The following is a 20,842-nucleotide window of genomic DNA, read 5'->3' as shown; positions in this document are numbered from 1 at the left end:
GCACTTGTCAAGCTAGAAGAGATGGCACTCGAGTTAGCCAACACCAATCTAATCCAACCGGCGTTTTCCAAAGCTCCGGTAATCCTTGAAAACGTTCGGTTACAGGCAGTTGAGAATGCCTTTCAAGAAATCCAAGGAAAGAATCTAGAACCGATTGAAATGAAGATGGCCGAAAGATTTATTGGGGTACGAGAAAAGCTCGTGCGTAATTTCGATCGTCTTGACAATAAATGGTGGGATACTTGCCAACGTCAATTCAACAATCCTGAGTTATTTCAGAGTAAGCCTTTCTTTATAACTGGTGAAACATCCGGCACCTCTGAAAACTTGGAACAAGAAGCCTATCAACAGGCTAAAGCTCTGAACATCGACCAAATCAAACAAGTAGTGGTGGAAACAGCTGATTCATGCCTTGGAAATTTTAAAGCAGTAACTGACGAAAGAATCTCAGTGGCTGAAGATAAAATGGTAAGCTCTCTACAAACCATGATGGATACAACTATGCAATCAACAGTTCAAGCCATGATTTCCGAGTCCGTCAAAGCCGCAACCGCCCCACTTTTAGACATGCTGCAAGCAATGGCAATTCAAATCGGGGAAATGTCCAAGGTTCAAGTCGGCTCAACCCAAACTCAAATCGAAAAGGATGCTGAAACCGCACGGAAATTACAAGAAGAAGAGATTGAAAGAGAACGGCTACAGAAGGAACTTGAAGATAAAGACCATGAGCTTTCCCAACAATGCAATGAAGAGGAGCAGGCTAACGCTCAGGAACCAGTACAGGGTCAATCATCTCACTCCATGAGTACAAGGAACAAGAACAAGAAGAAACGAAGTGCCATTAAAAACGTGATGAAGCGGGCAGAATTGAAAACAGCCGAACCGGTTGCGTTAAATGCGGAACCGCTTGATGAGGAAGAAGAAGAAGATCCGGAGGAACTCAACAGACGAAAAAGAAGGACAACCGGGGAATTTGCAGCAACTCCAAGCCTCAGACCTCTGACTGTTCCACCTCCTCCACCGCCAAGACCAGTCTGCGCCAACTTCAACCTTAAGAAACAGGTCACCGGTCATTCAAGTGTGTGGGCCGGTGTGCTGATCGATGCCGACAGACGTGCTAAAGAACACAGAGCCCGGTAAGAAGAAGCAAGAAGACGGTTGGAGAAAGAACTGGAAAAAGAGCAAGACAAGGGGGGATCATCCAAGCCCTAAACTTTATTATTATAACTATTTTTGAACAATTATGCTTTACTGTGTTTCAGAACTCGGTTACTCTGATATCTCTTAGGTTTTTCAAACATATTTTCGACGCTTTTCAAACATATTCTCTTACAAATCTTACTTGTTTTATACACTTATCAAAAATCAAATTCATGTTTTTCAAACACGTTTCTCTCAAAGCAATTGAACTCATATTCTTAAAACCGGCCATACATTACAATTTTTGAATATTTATTCTAAATAATCAAAAAGGGAGAAATTGATAGAAAAATTAAGTAAGTTAATTTTCTTAAAACCGGCCATACATTACAATTTTTGAATATTTATTCTAAATAATGAAAAAGGGAGAAATTGATAGAAAAATTAAGTAGATTAATTTTGGAACCGGCCAGACAAACTAAACAGAAGTTAAATGTTATGTGCAGGTACTTAACAAACTGGAACCGGTTGAGGCATCAAACACCGGTTGCTACTATTTCAAAGAAACCGGCTTCAAGAGATCAAGTTAAAGGATCACAGGAACCGGCTTCACCTTCCCAAAGCGACCGGTTAACGAAGGACAAAAGATTACACACCAACCGGATCATAATGCACAACACACAGAAACCGGAAAGTACAGATCAAAAGTCAGAAGATTCAAATCTCAAGAGTGACGTACCATGACGGAAGAAACGTGTCTCGAAAGAATAAAAGAAGATCGGATCCGATCAGAAGCATGGGAGGAAAGCAATGATGCCTTGGTGATCCGATGCTGACGACCGGAAGCGGATGTTCAACACGTGTATCAATCTAAAAACCGGCTGTGTCATCATCTGTTCAGAGTCACCTACATGAATGCCAGGTGTTGAGGAAGTTGAAGCGTGCAAGCAATCTTCCTGCAAACAGGCGTGATGACGATCAACCAATCCAGAAGAGAGAGAAGAAAGTAGCTGTTAGCTACCTTCAGCTATAAAAGGAAGACGGATCGTCTTCATTAAATGCCAGTTCTGCAAGTGACGGATTACGAAAAACAAAGTATCAAAGCATTAAATTCTAGAGAGATAAACAGTGTTATATTCCAAAACCGGTTTGCCTAAAACCGGAAGTTCTTTGTGTGTGATTGTGTTGAGTTGTTATATTACATCAAAGTGTGAGTTTTTGGTGTAACTGGCGAGTAGCGAAGTTGGGCTCGACCGGAAGTGTGATTGTAACTCTAAAGAGTTAGTGGAGATCCTTCTCATAACCTGAGAAGAAGGGGTGACGTAGGAGGGTTTGCTCCGAACATCCATAAACAAATTCCTTTGTCTTGTGTTCTTTCATTTGCTTTCATCTCCTGTTCTTTCTAAACATAAACCGCAAAACCAATCATTCTCCTAAAACCGGTCACTCACCTCCATTAAACCGACTCCCTCTTAAACATCATCTAAAGTCGCAAACGTTGCTTCAATCTGAAACAGACATTTCCGCCCTTGAACCCGGTTCAAGAGTCTGTGACAGGTTGTGCAGTGCTGAGAACGGTTTTAGTCTCTAACCGGACTATCACCAAGTTGTGTGTGTTGTAAGCGGCCCACCCTTCCAGAAACCGGAAACACCCCGGTCCTCCAAGAGCGTCCCCGATCCTAACATATATATTTAGATTAGTTAGTTTAAAAGTTGAACTTGTATTGTTAAAATGTCATTCGTTAATCAAATTTTGGGTTAAATTTAAAATATAAAGTGTTATTAGCCTAGTTGGTTAAAAGGTTGTACTTGTTTTGTTAGGTTGCAAGTTCGAACTGTACCTATAACATTTTTATTTTTATTTTTAACCGTTTTAAGGTTATGGGCGGGTCAACCCACAATCCGACCCAAGTATCCATTTACTCTCACATATATTCAATTAACCACAGCTCTCGACCCAGCAATCCGGACACTTTAAAAATTAAGCATCATTATATATATTTAGATTAAGTATGTAAAAATTTGAACTTATATTGTTAAAATGTCACGCGTTTAACAAACTTTGGGTTGAATTTAAAATATAAAGTGTTATTAGCCTAGTTGGTTAAAAGGTTGTACTTGTTTTGTTAGGTTATAAGTTCTAACCATACCTATAGCATTTTTAATTTTATTTTAAGCATTTTAAGTTTATGAGCGGGACAACCCACAATCCGACCTAAGTATCCATTTAATCTCACATATATCCAAATTAACCACAGTTCTCGACCCGGCAATCCGGACACTTTAAAAATTAGGCATCATTATATATATATTTAGATTAGTTAGTTAAAAAGTTGAACTAGTATTGTTAAAATGTCATTCGTTAATCAAATTTTGGGTTGAATTTAAAATATAAAGTGTTATTAGCCTAGTTGGTTAAAAGGTTGTACTTGTTTTTTTAGGTTGCAAGTTTGAACCATACCTATAACATTTTTATTTTTATTTTTAACCGTTTTAAGTATATGGGCGGGTCAACCCACAATCCGACCCAAGTATCCATTTACTCTCACATATATCCAAATTAACCACACCTCTCGACACGGCAATCCGGACACTTTAAAAATTAAGCATCATTATATATACATAGATTAGTTAGTTAAAAAGTTGAACTTATATTGTTAAAATATCACGCGTTTATCAAATTTTGGGTTGAATTTAAAATATAAAGTGTTATTAGCCTAGGATGTTAAAAGGTTGTACTTGTTTTGTTAGGTTGCAAGTTTGAACCATACCTATAACATTTTTATTTTTATTTTTAACCGTTTTAAGTATATGGGCGGGTCAACCCACAATCCGACCCAAGTATCCATTTACTCTCACATATATCCAAATTAACCACAGCTCTCGACACGGCAATCCGGACACTTTAAAAATTAAGCATCATTATATATACATAGATTAGTTAGTTAAAAAGTTGAACTTATATTGTTAAAATATCACGCGTTTATCAAATTTTGGGTTGAATTTAAAATATAAAGTGTTATTAGCCTAGTTGGTTAAAAGATTGTACTTGTTTTGTTAGGTTGCAAGTTCGAACCATACCTATAACATTTTTAATTTTATTTTTAACCGTTTTAAGTTTATGGGTGGGTCAACCCATAATCCGACCCAAGTATCCATTTACTCTCACATATATCTAAATTAACCACAGCTCTCAACACGGCAATTCGGACACTTTAAAAATTAAGCATCATTATATATATATTTAGATTAGTTAGTTAAAAAGTTGAACTTATATTGTTAAAATGTCACGCGTTTATCAAAATTTTGGTTGAATTTAAAATATAAATTGTTATTAGCCTTGTTGGTTAGAAGGTTGTACTTGTTTTGTTAGGTTGTAAGTTCGAACTATACCTATAGCATTTTTAATTTTATTTTAACTCTTTTAAGTTTATGGAAGAGTCAATCCACAATCCGACCTAAGTATCCATTTACTCTCACATATATTCAAATTAACCACAGCTGTCGACCCGGCAATCCGGATACTTTAAAAATTAAGCATCATTATATATATATTTAGATTAGTTAGTTAAAAAGTTGAACTTGTATTGTCAAAATGTAATTCGTTAATTAAATTTTGGGTTGAATTTAAAATATAAAGTGTTATTAGCCTAGTTGGTTAAAAGGTTGTACTTGTTTTGTTAGGTTGCAATTTCAAACCATACCTATAACATTTTTATTTTTATTTTTAACCGTTTTAAGTTTATGGGCGGGTCAACCCAAAATCCGACCCAAGTATCCATTTACTCTCACATATATCCAATTAACCACAGCTCTCGACCCAGCAATCCGGATACTTTAAAAATTAAGCATCATTATATATATATTTAGATTAGGTAGTTAAAAAGTTGAACTTATATTGTTAAAATGTCACGCGTTTATCAAAATTTGCGTTGAATTTAAAATATAAAGTGTTATTAGCCTAGTTGGTTAAAATGTTGTACTTGTTTTGTTAGGTTGCGGACAATCGCTATACATGTCAAGACTCTTATAGGGAGGCGTGTCACAGAATGTTTTCAAATTTACCGACCACTAGATTGACATAGTTAGGGATGAAGTATTTCAAACGTATGACAATAGATTTCCTAAGTAATTGATGTCAAAGCTAAATTAGTAGATTTAAAGATAATCGTCAAAGAAGAGACTCTGGTTTCATGGAGTTTCTTAGATTGACATAGTAAACAATAAAGAGTTGTAGAGAAGTACAGTAGATATTATGAGGGGTGATGTCATAATTTCAAGTGTTGAAAAGTTGACTTGACTTAACATGAATTGGTCTGTCTTGACATTGACCAAAAAAGTAATGCTAAAAAATTTACTTGTTTGAATTTGATAATTGTCTTTGTGAAAAAAAATAATTCTTAAAAATTAAAATTTTATTTCTTTCAATTTTCAAATTATGTGAATATTTATAATAATTTTAAAATAAAGATAAAGAAAGGAAAATATTAAATAATTTATTTAAATAATAACAAAAAAATTCTAGGACCAAAACATACGATTTCATGTATTAGATGAGTTCCGAGCATTGCAACAATATCTTGATTACATCGAAGTATGTTTATAAAATATAAAGATAACTTCCATCAAATCTAAAAGACAAGGAAATGTTAGTGTTCTAGTTTATTCTTCCTATTAAAAATAATCAAACAAAATCGTGTCATAATTTTGCATTTAGGTAAATTTGTTGGAATATTTTTAGTACTCCTTTATTTTGACTATTTAAAAAATAAAGAAAAGAAGAGAAGAAAAATAAACCTAAAAAAACTCGGTCTATTCCCATTCTCCAAAAGTCATTAAAGCCCAATTTACTTCGAGCTTGTAACTTGTGAAGATTCAAGCATATTTTTGAGCAGTTATATAAAAATTAACATACCAATTTAGTCTAAGGTCAACTCTGTAACATTGACTATTGTTAATCTAGCTAGCGACAGCCTCTTTGCAAACACTCCACGACACCTCTCTACGAGAGTCTCGACATCGATCTATGATATGGTGATAGTCTTCAAAGTCACTCAAATTGGTGATGTACTTTTGTAAATCAGCTAATTCTTATTTAGCCAAAAAAGAAATTATGCAATATTAATTGACCTTAAATAGTCTGGCAGCTTTCGAATCACCAGTATCTTCTTAAGACTTTCTTCCTTTCCAGAGCCAAGTCTAGTAGACACATTTTCTAAAAAAACTCAAGGATGATTCAAGGTCGATGACCACCTCTTTGTTTGCTGAGGAAACTGGAACTGCTCTCAACATTTATTTGACTTTGCTTGCCATCCAAGGACTGAAAAGCAATAACCTGGATTCTTCCAGCCTGAATAATTAATATCATGTAATCCAGAACTGAATGCTAAAATCTTCTGGTCAATTCACTGTAACAAGAAAATATCAATCCAATGAAGCCAGAGTCTAGAAGCTGATACATTGTTTGAACATAATAATATTAACTGCAATATTATTAATAAAGTAACTTTCAATAATTTATATAATACTGATGTAAAGTTCATTAGTAAGTGTTGATAACTCAAAAGAATTTATTTCAAATTATACCTTCAACAGAAACGTCGTACAATATACACGGAAAATTAGTGAAACATTTTCAGCCATTTAAGTATCAAATTAACTATAGAAAAGGGAAAAAAAATCTCAAAAGAAAATATATCAGATTATTTACCTTAAACGTAAAAAGGATCGGTATATGCCATGGAATTTTCAACTTAAACTAACATTCAATTCACGCAGTGACCTTAACAAACAGATAAACAGGCTATTAACTATCAAATTTCTTCATTCAAAATAAATTAACAGTCAATAAGTTATATAATATTAAAAAAAGTATACGGTTCAATTAATACTAATTATGTTCATTTGACTATGTGATTCAATTCTTACATTATAAAATAAGATAAATATACAAATTCTATAATATGGTATCTTATAATGTGCCGATAACTAATTCCTAAAATTTGGAGATCTCACAGATATATCCATTTATGGAGAGGATTTATAGTTCATCTCAAGTTCTAATAATTTAAAACATAATAAGATAATAATACTTTTGATAAAGTAAGAAATTAAAATCACTTAGACATGATTAGTACCCATCAGTCTACTAGGTACAAATTTAGATAAACAATAAAATCATTCCATTTTGCTTAGCTATTGAAATAAATACTAAAAATATAAACATTATCTAGGGCCCAAAACTTACGATTTTATGTAGTAGGTGAGTTCTGTGCAACATCAATGTCTAGTGCGATTGGATCTTTATGGTATGTTTATAAATAATAAACTTCATCAAATCTAAAAGACAGAGAAATGTTAGTATTCTGATTATTCTACTTATTAAAGATAAGAAAAAATAATCAAAAGAAACTTTGTCATATTATTTAGGAAACCATCCATTAAAGACTGATTTCCTTGTGGTACATATCAGTTGAAGATTATCACCCATAAACATACATCGACATCTTATCAAAAAAACTCGTCGTTGACAACTCATTGTCTGAGAGTCGAGCAGCATCACCATCAAGATCTTGTCGCTCATTGATGCGACAAACAAACCAAACATACTACACAGAATCGTCGAACTTCCCATTTAAAACATAATAAGATAATAGTACTTTTGATAAAGTAAGAAAGTAAAATGAATTAGTTAGATTAGTACCCATAAGTCTAGCAATTAGAGATTTACATAAACGAACAAATATATTTAACAATTGTTCTACACGTACTCACATTCTATAATATGGTATCTTATAAGGTGACGACAACTAATCCTAAAATTTAAGGATCTTGTATTTATATCATTTTATGGAGAGGATTCATAGTTATCTCAAGTTCTAATAATTGAAAACATAATAAGATAATAATTCTTTTGATAAACAATAAAATCTTTCCATTTTGCTTACCTACTGAAATACCTACTAAAAATATAAACATACTCTAGGGCCCAAAACATACGATTTTATGTAATAGGTGAGTTATGTGCAACATCAATTTCTAGTGCGATAGAATCTTGATGGTAATGCTAGACTATCTGAGGGTGAGATGGTTAGGGCCCAAAACATACGATTTTATGTAGTAGGTGAGTTCTGTGCAACATCAATGTCTAGTGCGACGGAATCTTGATGGTAATGCTAGACTATCCGAGGGTGAGATGGGTGATGTTGAATTTTCTTCGAAAAAACATCAAAATTTGTTTATAAATGATAATCTTCATCAAATCTAATAGAACAAGAAATGCCAGTTTTCTAAATTATTTTATTTTCTTGTGTTACAGATTAGTTGAAGATTATCACCCATAAACAAACCCCGACGTCTTATCAAAGGAAACTCATCGTCGTCAACTCACTTTCTGAGAGTCGAGCATCATCACCATCAATATCTTGTCGCTCATTGATGCGACAAACAGACCAAACATATTACAAAGAATCGTCGAACTTCTCATTTTGTTTAGCTACTGAAATAACTACTGAAAATATAAACAAACTTTATAGCCCAAAAACATACGATTTTATGTAGTAGGTGAGTTCAGTGCAGCGTCAATGTCTAGTGCGACAGGATGTTGATGGTAATGCTAGACTATCAGAGAGTGAGATGGTGATGTCAAATTTTCTTCGAAAAGACATCAAAGTATGTTTATGAATGATAATCTTCATCCAATCTAATAGAACAAGAAATGCCTGTTTTCTAAATTATTTTTCTTTTCTTGTGTTACAGATCAGTTGAAGATTATCACCCATAAAAATACCCCGACGTCTTATCAAAAGAAACTCGTCGTCTACAGCTCACTGTCCGAGAGTCGAGCATCATCACCATCAAGATCTTGTCGCTCATTGATGCGACAAACAGACCAAACATATTACAAAAAATCGTCGACCTTCTCATTTTGTTTAGCTACTGAAATAACTACTGAAAATATAAACAAACTTTATAGCCCAAAATATACGATTTTATGTAGTAGGTGATTTCAGTGCAGCGTCAATGTCTAGTGCGACAGGATGTTGATGGTAATGCTAGACTATCAGAGGGTGAGATGGTGATGTCGAATTTTCTTCGAAAAGACATCAAAGTATGTTTATGAATGATAATCTTCATCAAATCTAATAGAACAAGAAATGCCAGTTTTCTAAATTATTCTCTTTTTCTTGTGTTACAGATCAGTTGAAGATTATCACCCATAAACATACCCCCGACGTCTTATCAAAGGACACTCGTCGTCGTCAACTCACTGTCTGAGAGTCGAGCATCATCACCATCAAGATCTTGTCGCTCATTGATGCGACAAACAGACCAAACATATTACAAAGAATCGTCGATCTTCTCATTTGTTTAGCTACTGAAATAACTACTGAAAATATAAACAAACTTTATAGCCCAAAACATAAGATTTTATGTAGTAAGTGAGTTCAGTGCAGCGTCAATGTCTAGTGCGACAGGATGTTGATGGTAATGCTAGACTATCAGAGGGTGAGATGGTGATGTCGAATTTCTTTCGATAAGACATGAGAGTATGTTTATAAATGAGAACCTTCATCAAATCTAAAAGACGAGGAAATGCCAGTTTTCTAGATTATTTTTTCTTTCGATCAGTTGAAGATTATCACCCATAAACATACCCTCATTTCTAATCAAAGGAAACTCGTCGTCGTCAACTCACTATCTGAGAGTCAAGCATCATCACCATCAAGATCTTGTCGCTTATTGATGCGACAAACAAACCAAACATACTACACAGAATCGTCGTACTTCCCATTTAAAACATAATAAGATAATAATAATTTTGATAAAGTAAGAAAGTAAAATGAATTAGACATGATTAGTACCCATCAGTCTATAACAAGTAGAGATTTACATAAACGACAAAATATTTAACAATTAGTTTACACGTAATCACATTCTATAATATGGTATCTAAGTATCTTATAAGGTGACAACATCTAATTCCTAAAATTTAGTATCTCATACTGATATCCATTTATGGAGAGGATTTATAGTTCATCTCAAGTTCTAATAATTTAAAACATAATAAGATAGTAATATTTTTGATATAGTAAGAAATTAAAATGATTTAAACATGAATAGTTTCCATCAGTCTCTAGCAAATACAGATTTAGATAAACGACAAAATATTTAACAAAAGTTTACACGTACCAACATGCAAAGGAAGGACAGTGATGTGTGGATGCGAATGATACCAGCCAATTACTCTGGTCATTCTTCCGTGCTATTCTGTTAATTGCACAAGATTAAAGATTGCATACATTTCCAAACTTCAAAAGTAACGTAACTTAACTGATTAAATGGCATTTCCAATTGATGGACTACTCTTAACTTACAAGATTTTAACCCCTTGTATTTTTTTCCTTCTTTCCTGTTTTCCAGTTTTATGTATATCAATGAATGTTTCAAAAAACGTAATTGCTTAAGAGCTTGTTTGATGTATTTTATTTGGATTTAATCCAAATAGACTACCATCAGATATAGGGAGAAACAAGAATGTATTGCAAACCTTAAAAGACAAATTTAAAACATTAAAAGGATACCTGTGCTTCAACAGAGGCAGCAGTCAACTGTTCAGGATTGGTCTCCACTCGATCCTTCTGTCGATCTGATCGTGGTAGTGTTGTGAAATTCCCACCTTTGGAGTGCTGAAATAGCCAAGATCATAAAATCAAGATTATTGTGAAAAGATAACCCAATGAATTAAGGAAATGAAATCACATTCTTTGGACATGGTTGATTCAAGGAAATGATATAATTGAAAAGAAAACACCCAAAGAAAGCAACTTTCATGATAAGAATCAGATCACCTGAATGTCACCAAGAAGAAGACCCGTGATCTCTTCTGTCTCAGTAGACAATGCGTGAGTAAGACATGTTAACCAAACTTCTTCGGACATTTTAACGTATGACAGAGACATGGTTAGATTCCGGGATTCACTTCTTCTTCTTCTTCTTCGTTCCCTATCTGCTTCTCTGTACTAGGTCGTACGCAAGAGAAGAAGATAGAAATCCAAGAATCCCACCGCTTAGATCTTCTCTCTCAGAACTGATGATACTTTTATATCCGCCGCCGTATTGCCTATGAATCATCATGATGTTTACCCTAACAGATAATCTCAGATATTGCCTATGAATCATCAATCTAAGCCGTCCATTTCTCTAGCTCAGATTATCGTAATCTCGTATTGGTTTGTCACAAATTTCAATGTAAAAATCATACATTTATGGGCCTGCAAATATTTAGATATGGGTTTAAACCATAAAATAAAATATTATTAAATTAATTAAGATTATTTCATGTATATCAAGAATGGAATGAAATAATATTAATTTAAAAAGAAAAAAATGTTCAAATAAAGATTAAGTTTCAAAATCTTGTTTTTCCAAATAGGTTTTTAGTTAGTTTATTTGTGTTCTTCAAAATATGAAATATTTGTATGTAATTCAATGTTTATTGATGTTTAATGTGCAATTTCTAACTCGTTTTGATCGTAAAATCTGTTATGATGATTTCTCATTATGGAGGTTTCATTATACATTTATGTTTACATTTTTTTTTTTGTTTGGAGTGATTATAAGCTTACATACGTAACCCTTATAAAAATTGCTCAAATAAATATATATGAAATATATTTTAAAATTTAAATATTTTACAAGATGGAGGTTTTCGTCCATAATACATGTTTGAATGCCATTTCAATACATTAAATAATTTTAAACACAAAAATAGATGACGACTTGACTCTCTAGTAACCTCACTACTTGGATTATCCATAGTCATAATGTTTAGAGCGATTTGATCCTTATTCCTTTTCGGGTGAGAGCTCGCAAAAATTTTATGGGATCGAGATGCATTTAAAGAGAACCCTTTTTGAATTCCAAGTGTTATAATATATTATTATATATTGGTAAGATATTATCACAATATTGATGGAAAATATATTCTTCAAAATCGAACAATTTCTCAACCAATTAAGTATAAGAGATGAACAAAATAGAAGGAAATTGAAACGACAATGCTAAAAAAATTTAGCATAGAAAAACCTCTCTTAAAATCGAGATTAAAAACCCACAAGATCTGAACATGAAACTTAACACAACTTAAATTTTAGTCTTTTTTTTCTTCACTATGAAAAAAAAAATGTATTAATTATATGCGTATGGAATACTTATTTCTCCCTGAGGTTATAAGATTGTAGGAGGAGTGACCATGGATGAAGAATAATAAATTCAATCAATACAGGTGAATTATAATGCTAAAAAAGTTGGAAAGATAAAAGAGATATTATTAACAATAATTTTAGTTTATATATATATATATATATATAGATAGATATATTAATTTAGAAAGTTAACACTACTCTATATTTCTTTAACTTAAATCATTTTTATTGAGAATCCAAAGGATGACATTTAATCTTTTAGATAAAAAATTTGTCATGTCTTTAACACTTAATTATACTTTTCTTATAATGATTTTTTCATTATCCTATTGTTCATATAAATTTTTTTTGATAAATTATTATTTCATTGAATCTAGTATATATCTAAGTTAGATGAGGATTGGAACAAATATATATAGACAGACACCAGCTTGCGTATGGCAACTATCATGAGGACATCCAACATTCGAACTCAATCATCGTCCATGTGATTTATAGTGATAGTCGAAAAACAGGTACATGCAAAATGGGAAAACACAAGTGATTGCCTTACTCGATAGGCAAGGTGTAGACTATGAAGCGAGTTCTTTTCATATGCTAATTAATTAAAAGGAACCAACAACATTTCCATATCGGGGAGATGATTAAATAATGGACCACTATATATGATCATGTCCTCTTCTTTTGACTAACTCGTGACAAACAATATTGACGTCAAGATATTAAGATTTTGTGCTAGATTGTATTAAAATAAATTTTATTTCCTTGAATTATTGTATCCATGTGAGTGACAAGGATTGCAACAAACATACTCGACAATAGCTTGCGTGTAGCAACAATCCTCGGGAAATCCTACTATGCCTCGTGTATACGAGCTAGATGATTAGATATCGGGGTTAAGTTGGGGTCTTGAATGTGAGTTGTCGGTCACTGATGTTAATATTTTTACCGCCACACCCTCTTATATATGTTGATAAATTAATTTACAACCCACAATACTAAATGTGACCGATATTGTTGCTTTATGTAAGCAGCTTGTTGATGAAACTGTTTTAAAGATATATAAATATATTGTTGCAGTATAGAGAAGACGATAAAGAAGTACAAGGAATACAGGAAGGATCAGAAGCATGATGAAACCAACAGACCCAACATGGATCACCGCCATATTCAGGTTTGAATCAGCGGCGCAATTCTTATCATTTCTCAGAACACTCCTTCCAAATTTTGATTATTGTTTTGATGATGATTATTGCGCGCAGCTTCTGAAAACTGAATCAGCACGAATGGCTGGAATGATCCAGTTTCTGGAATCCTGTCAACGGTAATTAATTAGCTAGAAGCCCTCGTGAACATATATAAAACATTATAAACTAAAATTTTCAAAGCATTAATTTTAGGAAACTTCTGGGACAAAGTATTGATTCATGTTCGCTTGAAGAACTGAAAGAATGGATGCCCAAGTGAACCGAAACTTACAGAACATTCGTACAAGAAAGGTATATATACATATATATATATTACAACCTAGCTAATTAAATTTCATTAAATCATGAAAAACTGATGATGATGATGATGATTGCTTCATATATGATAATGTAGGAACAGCTGTTCAAAGAGCAGGTAGAGCAGCTAAAGAAAAAGGTAATAAATATCATGCATGAATTAATTTTGGAAACTTTTGTTGTAAATATCATCATCATCATCATCATCCATTAATTAATTTATTAAATGTTACAAATTAAAGCAGGAGAGGGAATTGCTGGAAGAAAATGCAAGATTATGTCTAAAGGTAATGAATGCAGAATGATTAATTAATTAATTAACTACAAGTGAGAAATGCAGTTTTGTAATTTGGTTGGTTGTGTTAATGTTAACTAATAGTGTGGGGAGAAGCCATGGAAGAAAATAGAGAAGGAAGCAACAGCAAGTGATCATGACATGAGTAGCCAAACTTCAGAGGTCATGACTGAACTCTGCCTCCTCACTCGTGCCTCATCACCCTAAATATCATCATAATAATAATATTATAGACGATGGATTATCATAATTTCATAAATAAGTTGTTTTATGGCCGAATGTTTTTCATTTATTATAATAAGTAATTGCATGTACTGATTAACATTTTATCCATCACATGATTGGTCATAAATTATTGAACTATTTATATATATTAGAATCTTTAATCTATTTTTTATTTATTTATGTATGTTCCTTATCTTAATAATATTCTATGTCCATAAATCGTTATAAACTATAGTTAAAACATGTCCAGATATGCAGTGAAGATCGGTTAATGAAAACGTTTAATTCTGAATCTTTAATGACACTATCATTGGGGTTTAGATCTTTCAACTCTTTGTCAAGTTCTTGAGAATGAAAAAACATCTACCTTTTGTGTGATAGTTTAACACTATCATTGGGATTTAGGGCCTTTTATGGGTTGGGATCTATCTCTACACAAATATATGTTCATATTATAGATGTCTTAATAAACTTATTTTAAAAGAATATTTTAATTGGACTTAATTAACTTTATAATGATATTAACCAATATATAATTACTAACAAATAATATATATATATATATATATGAACACCCCTGAAAAAAAATTAGTTAAGAAGCCTAATGATAGCCATGAACTCATGGTAATTACCGGCGTTGATAGTAAGAAGAAATCGAGAGAAGTAACTTTGTATAATTAGCTCTGGAAGTACTCCCTCTCCCTCTCCAATATTAAAATATAATTTATTATTTTTTCTTTACTCTTGCTCTATTTTTTTACTTATTTTTTTATCGAAATATATATTAAGTCTTTAAAATATAATTTACTATTTTTTACTTTATTCTTGCTTTATTTTTTTTACTTTATTCTTGCTTTATTTTTTTTACTTATTTTTCATCTGAACATATATTAAGTTTTTTAATTTTTAATTTATATATACTTTTTTTTAATGAAGTTAATGTATATCATGGTGGAAAGTTTATTCAAATAATATATGGTAATTGAGATTTTTTTATGTATATAGGTTAAGATGATATTTAAAGATAAATAGTCTGAATAATTTTTTATTTTCATATAAATGATGATCTAAGTGGTAAATGATTTTATTTTTGTAAAAACTTTATATGTTTAAGACAAATAAAATAATTATTTATTACTTTTATTAAATATTTAGCCTACTTATTTATAAATTTAAAAGTGTTAAAGAGTTATTATTATTATTATTATTATTAGGAAGAGAACTAAATTTTGGTTGGTATATAAAGTTTATAAGTTTATTTAAAATGGTTAATTTAATTGAAATGTTGTCTAAGCAAATTTTTGTGTATAATTTATCGTTTTTTAATAATAATTCTATTATATTATATTCATATATTCTATAAATGAGTAAATTTTTTAAAAAAAACTTGTGAAAATTTCTTGAACTAAATGGGTTATTTATTTACTTTAACAATAAAGCAATTGAAAATTCTCAGTAAAATAAAAAGTGTCTTTCTTGTTTATTGTTGTACACTTTATATTAAATTGTATATAACTTAAAAAAAATAAATTATTTGAACATTATAATATAATAGTTTGTTATATATATATATCATTGTTCGACACTTTATATCATTTAAGCCCACCCCAAATTTAGTTTCCGGGTTCGTCCTATATATATATATATCCAAGAAGTTAACATTCATTTCATCCATATAACTCATGATGTACAATTATTATTCATTATAAATAGAAGAGGGTGCGATAGGGAGAAGAAATCTGGTTGCCTATAAATAAAGAAGAACCCTAAAGAAGAAATCCTTATCCATCTTTGAGTGTATGAGAGGAGAGACGAAGTTGAGGACTTCCATTTTGAGAAAAAAAAAAAAAACAGAAGAGTTAGTACCCAACTGTTTGTGGACTATCTTCTTCGTCCAACTCAAGCAAAAAAGTTTTTATTGTGGAAAATAAATTAATAAGTTAAAAAAAAGTGTTGTAACACAATTTAAAATCCACCAAACTCCAATTTAAACCTTACCCAATATATCTTCCCAAAACACAATGAAGTGAAATGAAATATATATGCTGCATTAATGAATTGGTTAATACGATTTGTTTGATTGATTAGGAATATTTGGTGCAAATTATATATTGTTCAAAATAGAAGAATGATAAGGTTGATAAATATATTAGGGTTCAAAATTAGTGATCTTCCGTCAACATATTTTGGTATGTCATTAAGTGCTAAATTGCGATCCATGTCGATTATCACTAAAATAGAATTTAAATTGTCTAGATATAAAAGTTTTAAAATAATCTCGAAAGGGAGTTGACTGATCCTTATTAAGAGTGTGTTGGCAGAACGCAAACAAGTATCACTGTCTGAACAAGATATTATGCACTGACAAATATGAATAGTTTCAATGTGGGGCATTGTTACAAGTTATTCGTTAAAATGATTTCATATAATTTTTATTAGGAAAAACTTTGAGAATCAAAGATTTCATATAATTTTGTTACAAGTATTACTGGAACTAGCATTTTTCCCGTGCATTTGCACGAGTATTAATATAAAAATCGTGAAAATAAATTACGTATAACATTTTTTATTTTATTTTTAACCGTTTTAAGTTTATAGGTGGGTCAACCCACAATCCGACCCAAGTATCCATTTACTCAACACCTATATAGATTAGTTAGTTAAAAAGTTGAACTTATATTAATATTAAAACGTCCCGCGTTTATCAAATTTAGTGTTGAATTTAAAAAATAAAGTCTTTGTAGCCTAGTTGGTTAAAGAGTTGTACTTGTTTTGTTAGGTTGCAAGTTCGAAACATACCTCTAGCATTTTTAATTTTATTTTTAACCGTTTTAAATTTAAAAATGGGTCAACCCACAATCCGACCCAAGTATCCAAATTAACCACAGCTCTCGACCCGCCAATCCGGACACTTTAAAAATTAAGCATCATTATATATATATATATATATAGATTAGTTAGTTAAAAAGTTCACTTATATTAATATTAAAACGTCATACGTTTATCAAATTTTGTGTTGAATTTAAAATATAAGGTCTTTATAGCCTAGTTGGTTAAAGAATTATATTTGTTTTTGTTAGGTTACAAGTTCGAAACATACCTCTAGCATTTTTAATTTTATTTTTAACCGTTTTAAATTTAAAAGCGGGTCAACCCACAATCCGACCCAAGTATCCAAATTAACCACAACTCTCGACCCGGCAATCCGGACACTTTAAAAATTAAGCGTCATTATATATATATATATATATAGATTAGTTAGTTAAAAAGTCGAACTTATATTAATATTAAAACGTCCCGCGTTTATCAAATTTGGTGTTGAATTTAAAATATAAAGTTTTTGTAGCCTAGTTGGTTAAAGAGTTATACTTGTTTTGTTAGGTTGCAAGTTTGAAACATATCTCTAGAATTTTTAATTTTATTTTTAACCGTTTTAAATTTAAAAGCGGGTCAACCCACAATCCAACCCAAATATCCAAATTAACCACAGTTCTCGACCCGGTAATCCGGACACTTTAAAAATTAAGCGTCATTATATATAGAGAGATTAGTTAGTTAAAAACTTGAACTTATATTAATATTAAAACGTCCTGCGTTTATCAAATTTGGTGTTGAATTTAAATTATAAAGTCTTTTTAGCCTAGTTGGTTAAAGAGTTATACTTATTTTGTTAGGTTGCAAGTTCGATTTTTAATTTTATTTTTAACCGTTTTAAATTTAAAAGCGGGTCAACCAACAATCCGACCCAAGTATCCAAATTAAGCACAGCTCTCGACCCGGTAATCCGGACACTTTAAAAATTAAGCATCATTATATATATATTAAGATTAGTTAGTTAAAAAGTTGAACTTGTATTGTTAAAATGTAATTCGTTAATCAAATTTTGGGTTGAATTTAAAATATAAAGTGTTATTAGCCTAGTTGGTTAAAAGGTTTTACTTGTTTTGTTAGGTTGAAAGTTCAAACCATACCTATAACATTTTTATTTTTATTTTTAACCGTTTTAAGTTTATGGGCGGGTCAACCCACAATCTGACCCAAGTATCCATTTACTCTCACATATATCCAATTAACCACAGCTCTCGACCCAGCAATCCGGATACTTTAAAAATTAAGCATCATTATATATATATTTAGATTAGGTAGTTAAAAAGTTGAACTTATATTGTTAAAATGTCACGTGTTTATCAAAATTTGGGTTGAATTTAAAATATAAAGTGTTATTAGCCTAGTTGGTTAAAAGGTTGTACTTGTTTTGTTAGGTTATAAGTTCTAACCATACCTATAGCATTTTTAATTTTATTTTAAGTATTTTAAGTTTATGAGCGGGTCAACCCACAATCCGACCTAAGTATCCATTTAATCTCACATATATCCAAATTAACCACAGCTCTCGACCCGGCAATCCGGACACTTTAAAAATTAAGCATCATTATATATATATAGATTAGTTAGTTAAAAAGTTGAACTTATATTGTTAAAATGTCACGCGTTTATCAAATTTTGGGTTGAATTTAAAATATAAAGTGTTATTAGCCTAGTTGGTTAAAAGGTTGTACTTGTTTTGTTAGGTTGTAAGTTCGAACCATACCTATAGCATTTTTAATCTTATTTTAACTGTTTATGGGCGGGTGAACCCACAATCTGACCCAAGTATCCATTTACTCTCACATATATCCAATTAACCACAGCTCTCGACCCAGCAATCCGGATACTTTAAAAATTAAGCATCATTATATATATTTAGATTAGGTAGTTAAAAAGTTGAACTTATATTGTTAAAATGTCACGCGTTTATCAAAATTTGGGTTGAATTTAAAATATAAAGTGTTATTAGCCTAGTTGGTTAAAAGGTTGTACTTGTTTTGTTAGGTTGTAAGTTCTAACCATACCTATAGCATTTTTAATTTTATTTTAAGTATTTTAAGTTTATGAGCGGGTCAACCCACAATCCGACCTAAGTATCCATTTAATCTCACATATATCCAAATTAACCACAACTCTCGACCCGGCAATCCGGACACTTTAAAAATTAAGCATCATTATATATATATTTAGATTAGTTAGTTAAAAAGTTGAACTTATATTGTTAAAATGTCACGCGTTTATCTAATTTTGGGTTGAATTTAATATATAAAGTATTATTAGCCTAGTTGGTTAGAAGGTTTTACTTTTTTTGTTAGGTTGTAAGTTCGAACCAAACCTATAGCATTTTTAATTTTATTTTAACTGTTTTATGTTTATGGACGAGTCAATCCACAATCCGACCTAAGTATCCATTACTCTCACATATATCCAAATTAACCACAGCTGTCGACCCGGCAATCCGGACACTTTAAAATTTAAGCATCATTATATATATATTTAGATTAGTTAGTTAAAAAGTTGAACTTGTATTGTTAAAATGTCATTCGTTAATCAAATTTTGGGTTAAATTTAAAATATAAAGTGTTATTAGCCTAGTTGGTTAAAAGGTTGTACTTGTTTTGTTAGGTTGCAAGTTCAAACTGTACCTATAACATTTTTATTTTTATTTTTAACCGTTTTAAGTTTATGGGCGGGTCAACCCACAATCCGACCCAAGTATCCATTTATTCTCACATATATTCAATTAACCACGGCTCTCGACCCAGCAATCCGACACTTTAAAAATTAAGCATCATTATATATATTTAGATTAAGTATGTAAAAAGTTGAACTTATATTGTTAAAATGTCACGCGTTTAATAAAATTTGGGTTGAATTTAAAATATAAAGTGTTATTAGCCTAGTTGGTTAAAAGGTTGTACTTGTTTTGTTAGGTTGTAAGTTCTAACCAACCATACCTATAGCATTTTTAATTTTATTTTAAGCATTTTAAGTTTATGAGCGGGACAACCCACAATCCGACCTAAGTATCCATTTAATCTCACATATATCCAAATTAACCACAGCTCTCGACCCGGCAATCCGGACACTTTAAAAATTAGGCATCATTATATATATATTTAGATTAGTTAGTTAAAAGTTGAACTAGTATTGTTAAAATGTCATTCGTTAATCAAATTTTGGGTTGAATTTAAAATATAAAGTGTTATTAGCCTAGTTGGTTAAAAGGTTGTACTTGTTTTGTTAGGTTGCAAGTTTGAACCATACCTATAACTTTTTTATTTTTATTTTTAACCGTTTTAAGTATATGGGCGGGTCAACCCACAATCCGACCCAAGTATCCATTTACTCTCACATATATCCAAATTAACCACAGCTCTCGACACGGCAATCCGGACACTTTATAAATTAAGCATCATTATATATACATAGATTAGTTAGTTAAAAAATTGAACTTATATTGTTAAAATATCACGCGTTTATTAAAATTTGGGTTGAATTTAAAATATAATTTGTTATTAGCCTAGTTGGTTAAAAGGTTGTACTTGTTTTGTTAGGTTGCAAGTTCGAACCATACCTATAACATTTTTAATTTTATTTTT

The 20,842-nt window shown here is 31.2% G+C and overlaps 1 protein-coding gene across 1 annotated transcript; it reads right to left on the bottom strand.

Moving 5' to 3' along the window:
- Window positions 1-6,224: 6,224 nt before the first annotated feature.
- On the bottom strand, window positions 6,225-11,239 carry LOC124918454 (lys-63-specific deubiquitinase BRCC36-like). Its single transcript, XM_047458602.1, is given in 5 exon segments — window positions 6,225-6,429; window positions 6,431-6,490; window positions 10,337-10,405; window positions 10,725-10,829; window positions 10,992-11,239. Coding segments are annotated over 5 exon segments (435 nt in total). The 5' UTR covers window positions 11,103-11,239; the 3' UTR covers window positions 6,225-6,339.
- Window positions 11,240-20,842: the final 9,603 nt, after the last annotated feature.

This window comes from Impatiens glandulifera, unplaced genomic scaffold (genome assembly GCF_907164915.1).
Source record: "Impatiens glandulifera unplaced genomic scaffold, dImpGla2.1, whole genome shotgun sequence".
NCBI classification, from domain to species: domain Eukaryota; kingdom Viridiplantae; phylum Streptophyta; class Magnoliopsida; order Ericales; family Balsaminaceae; genus Impatiens; species Impatiens glandulifera.
Note: the sequence above shows the minus strand (reverse complement) of the source record. Positions and strands in the feature narration are given on the sequence as shown.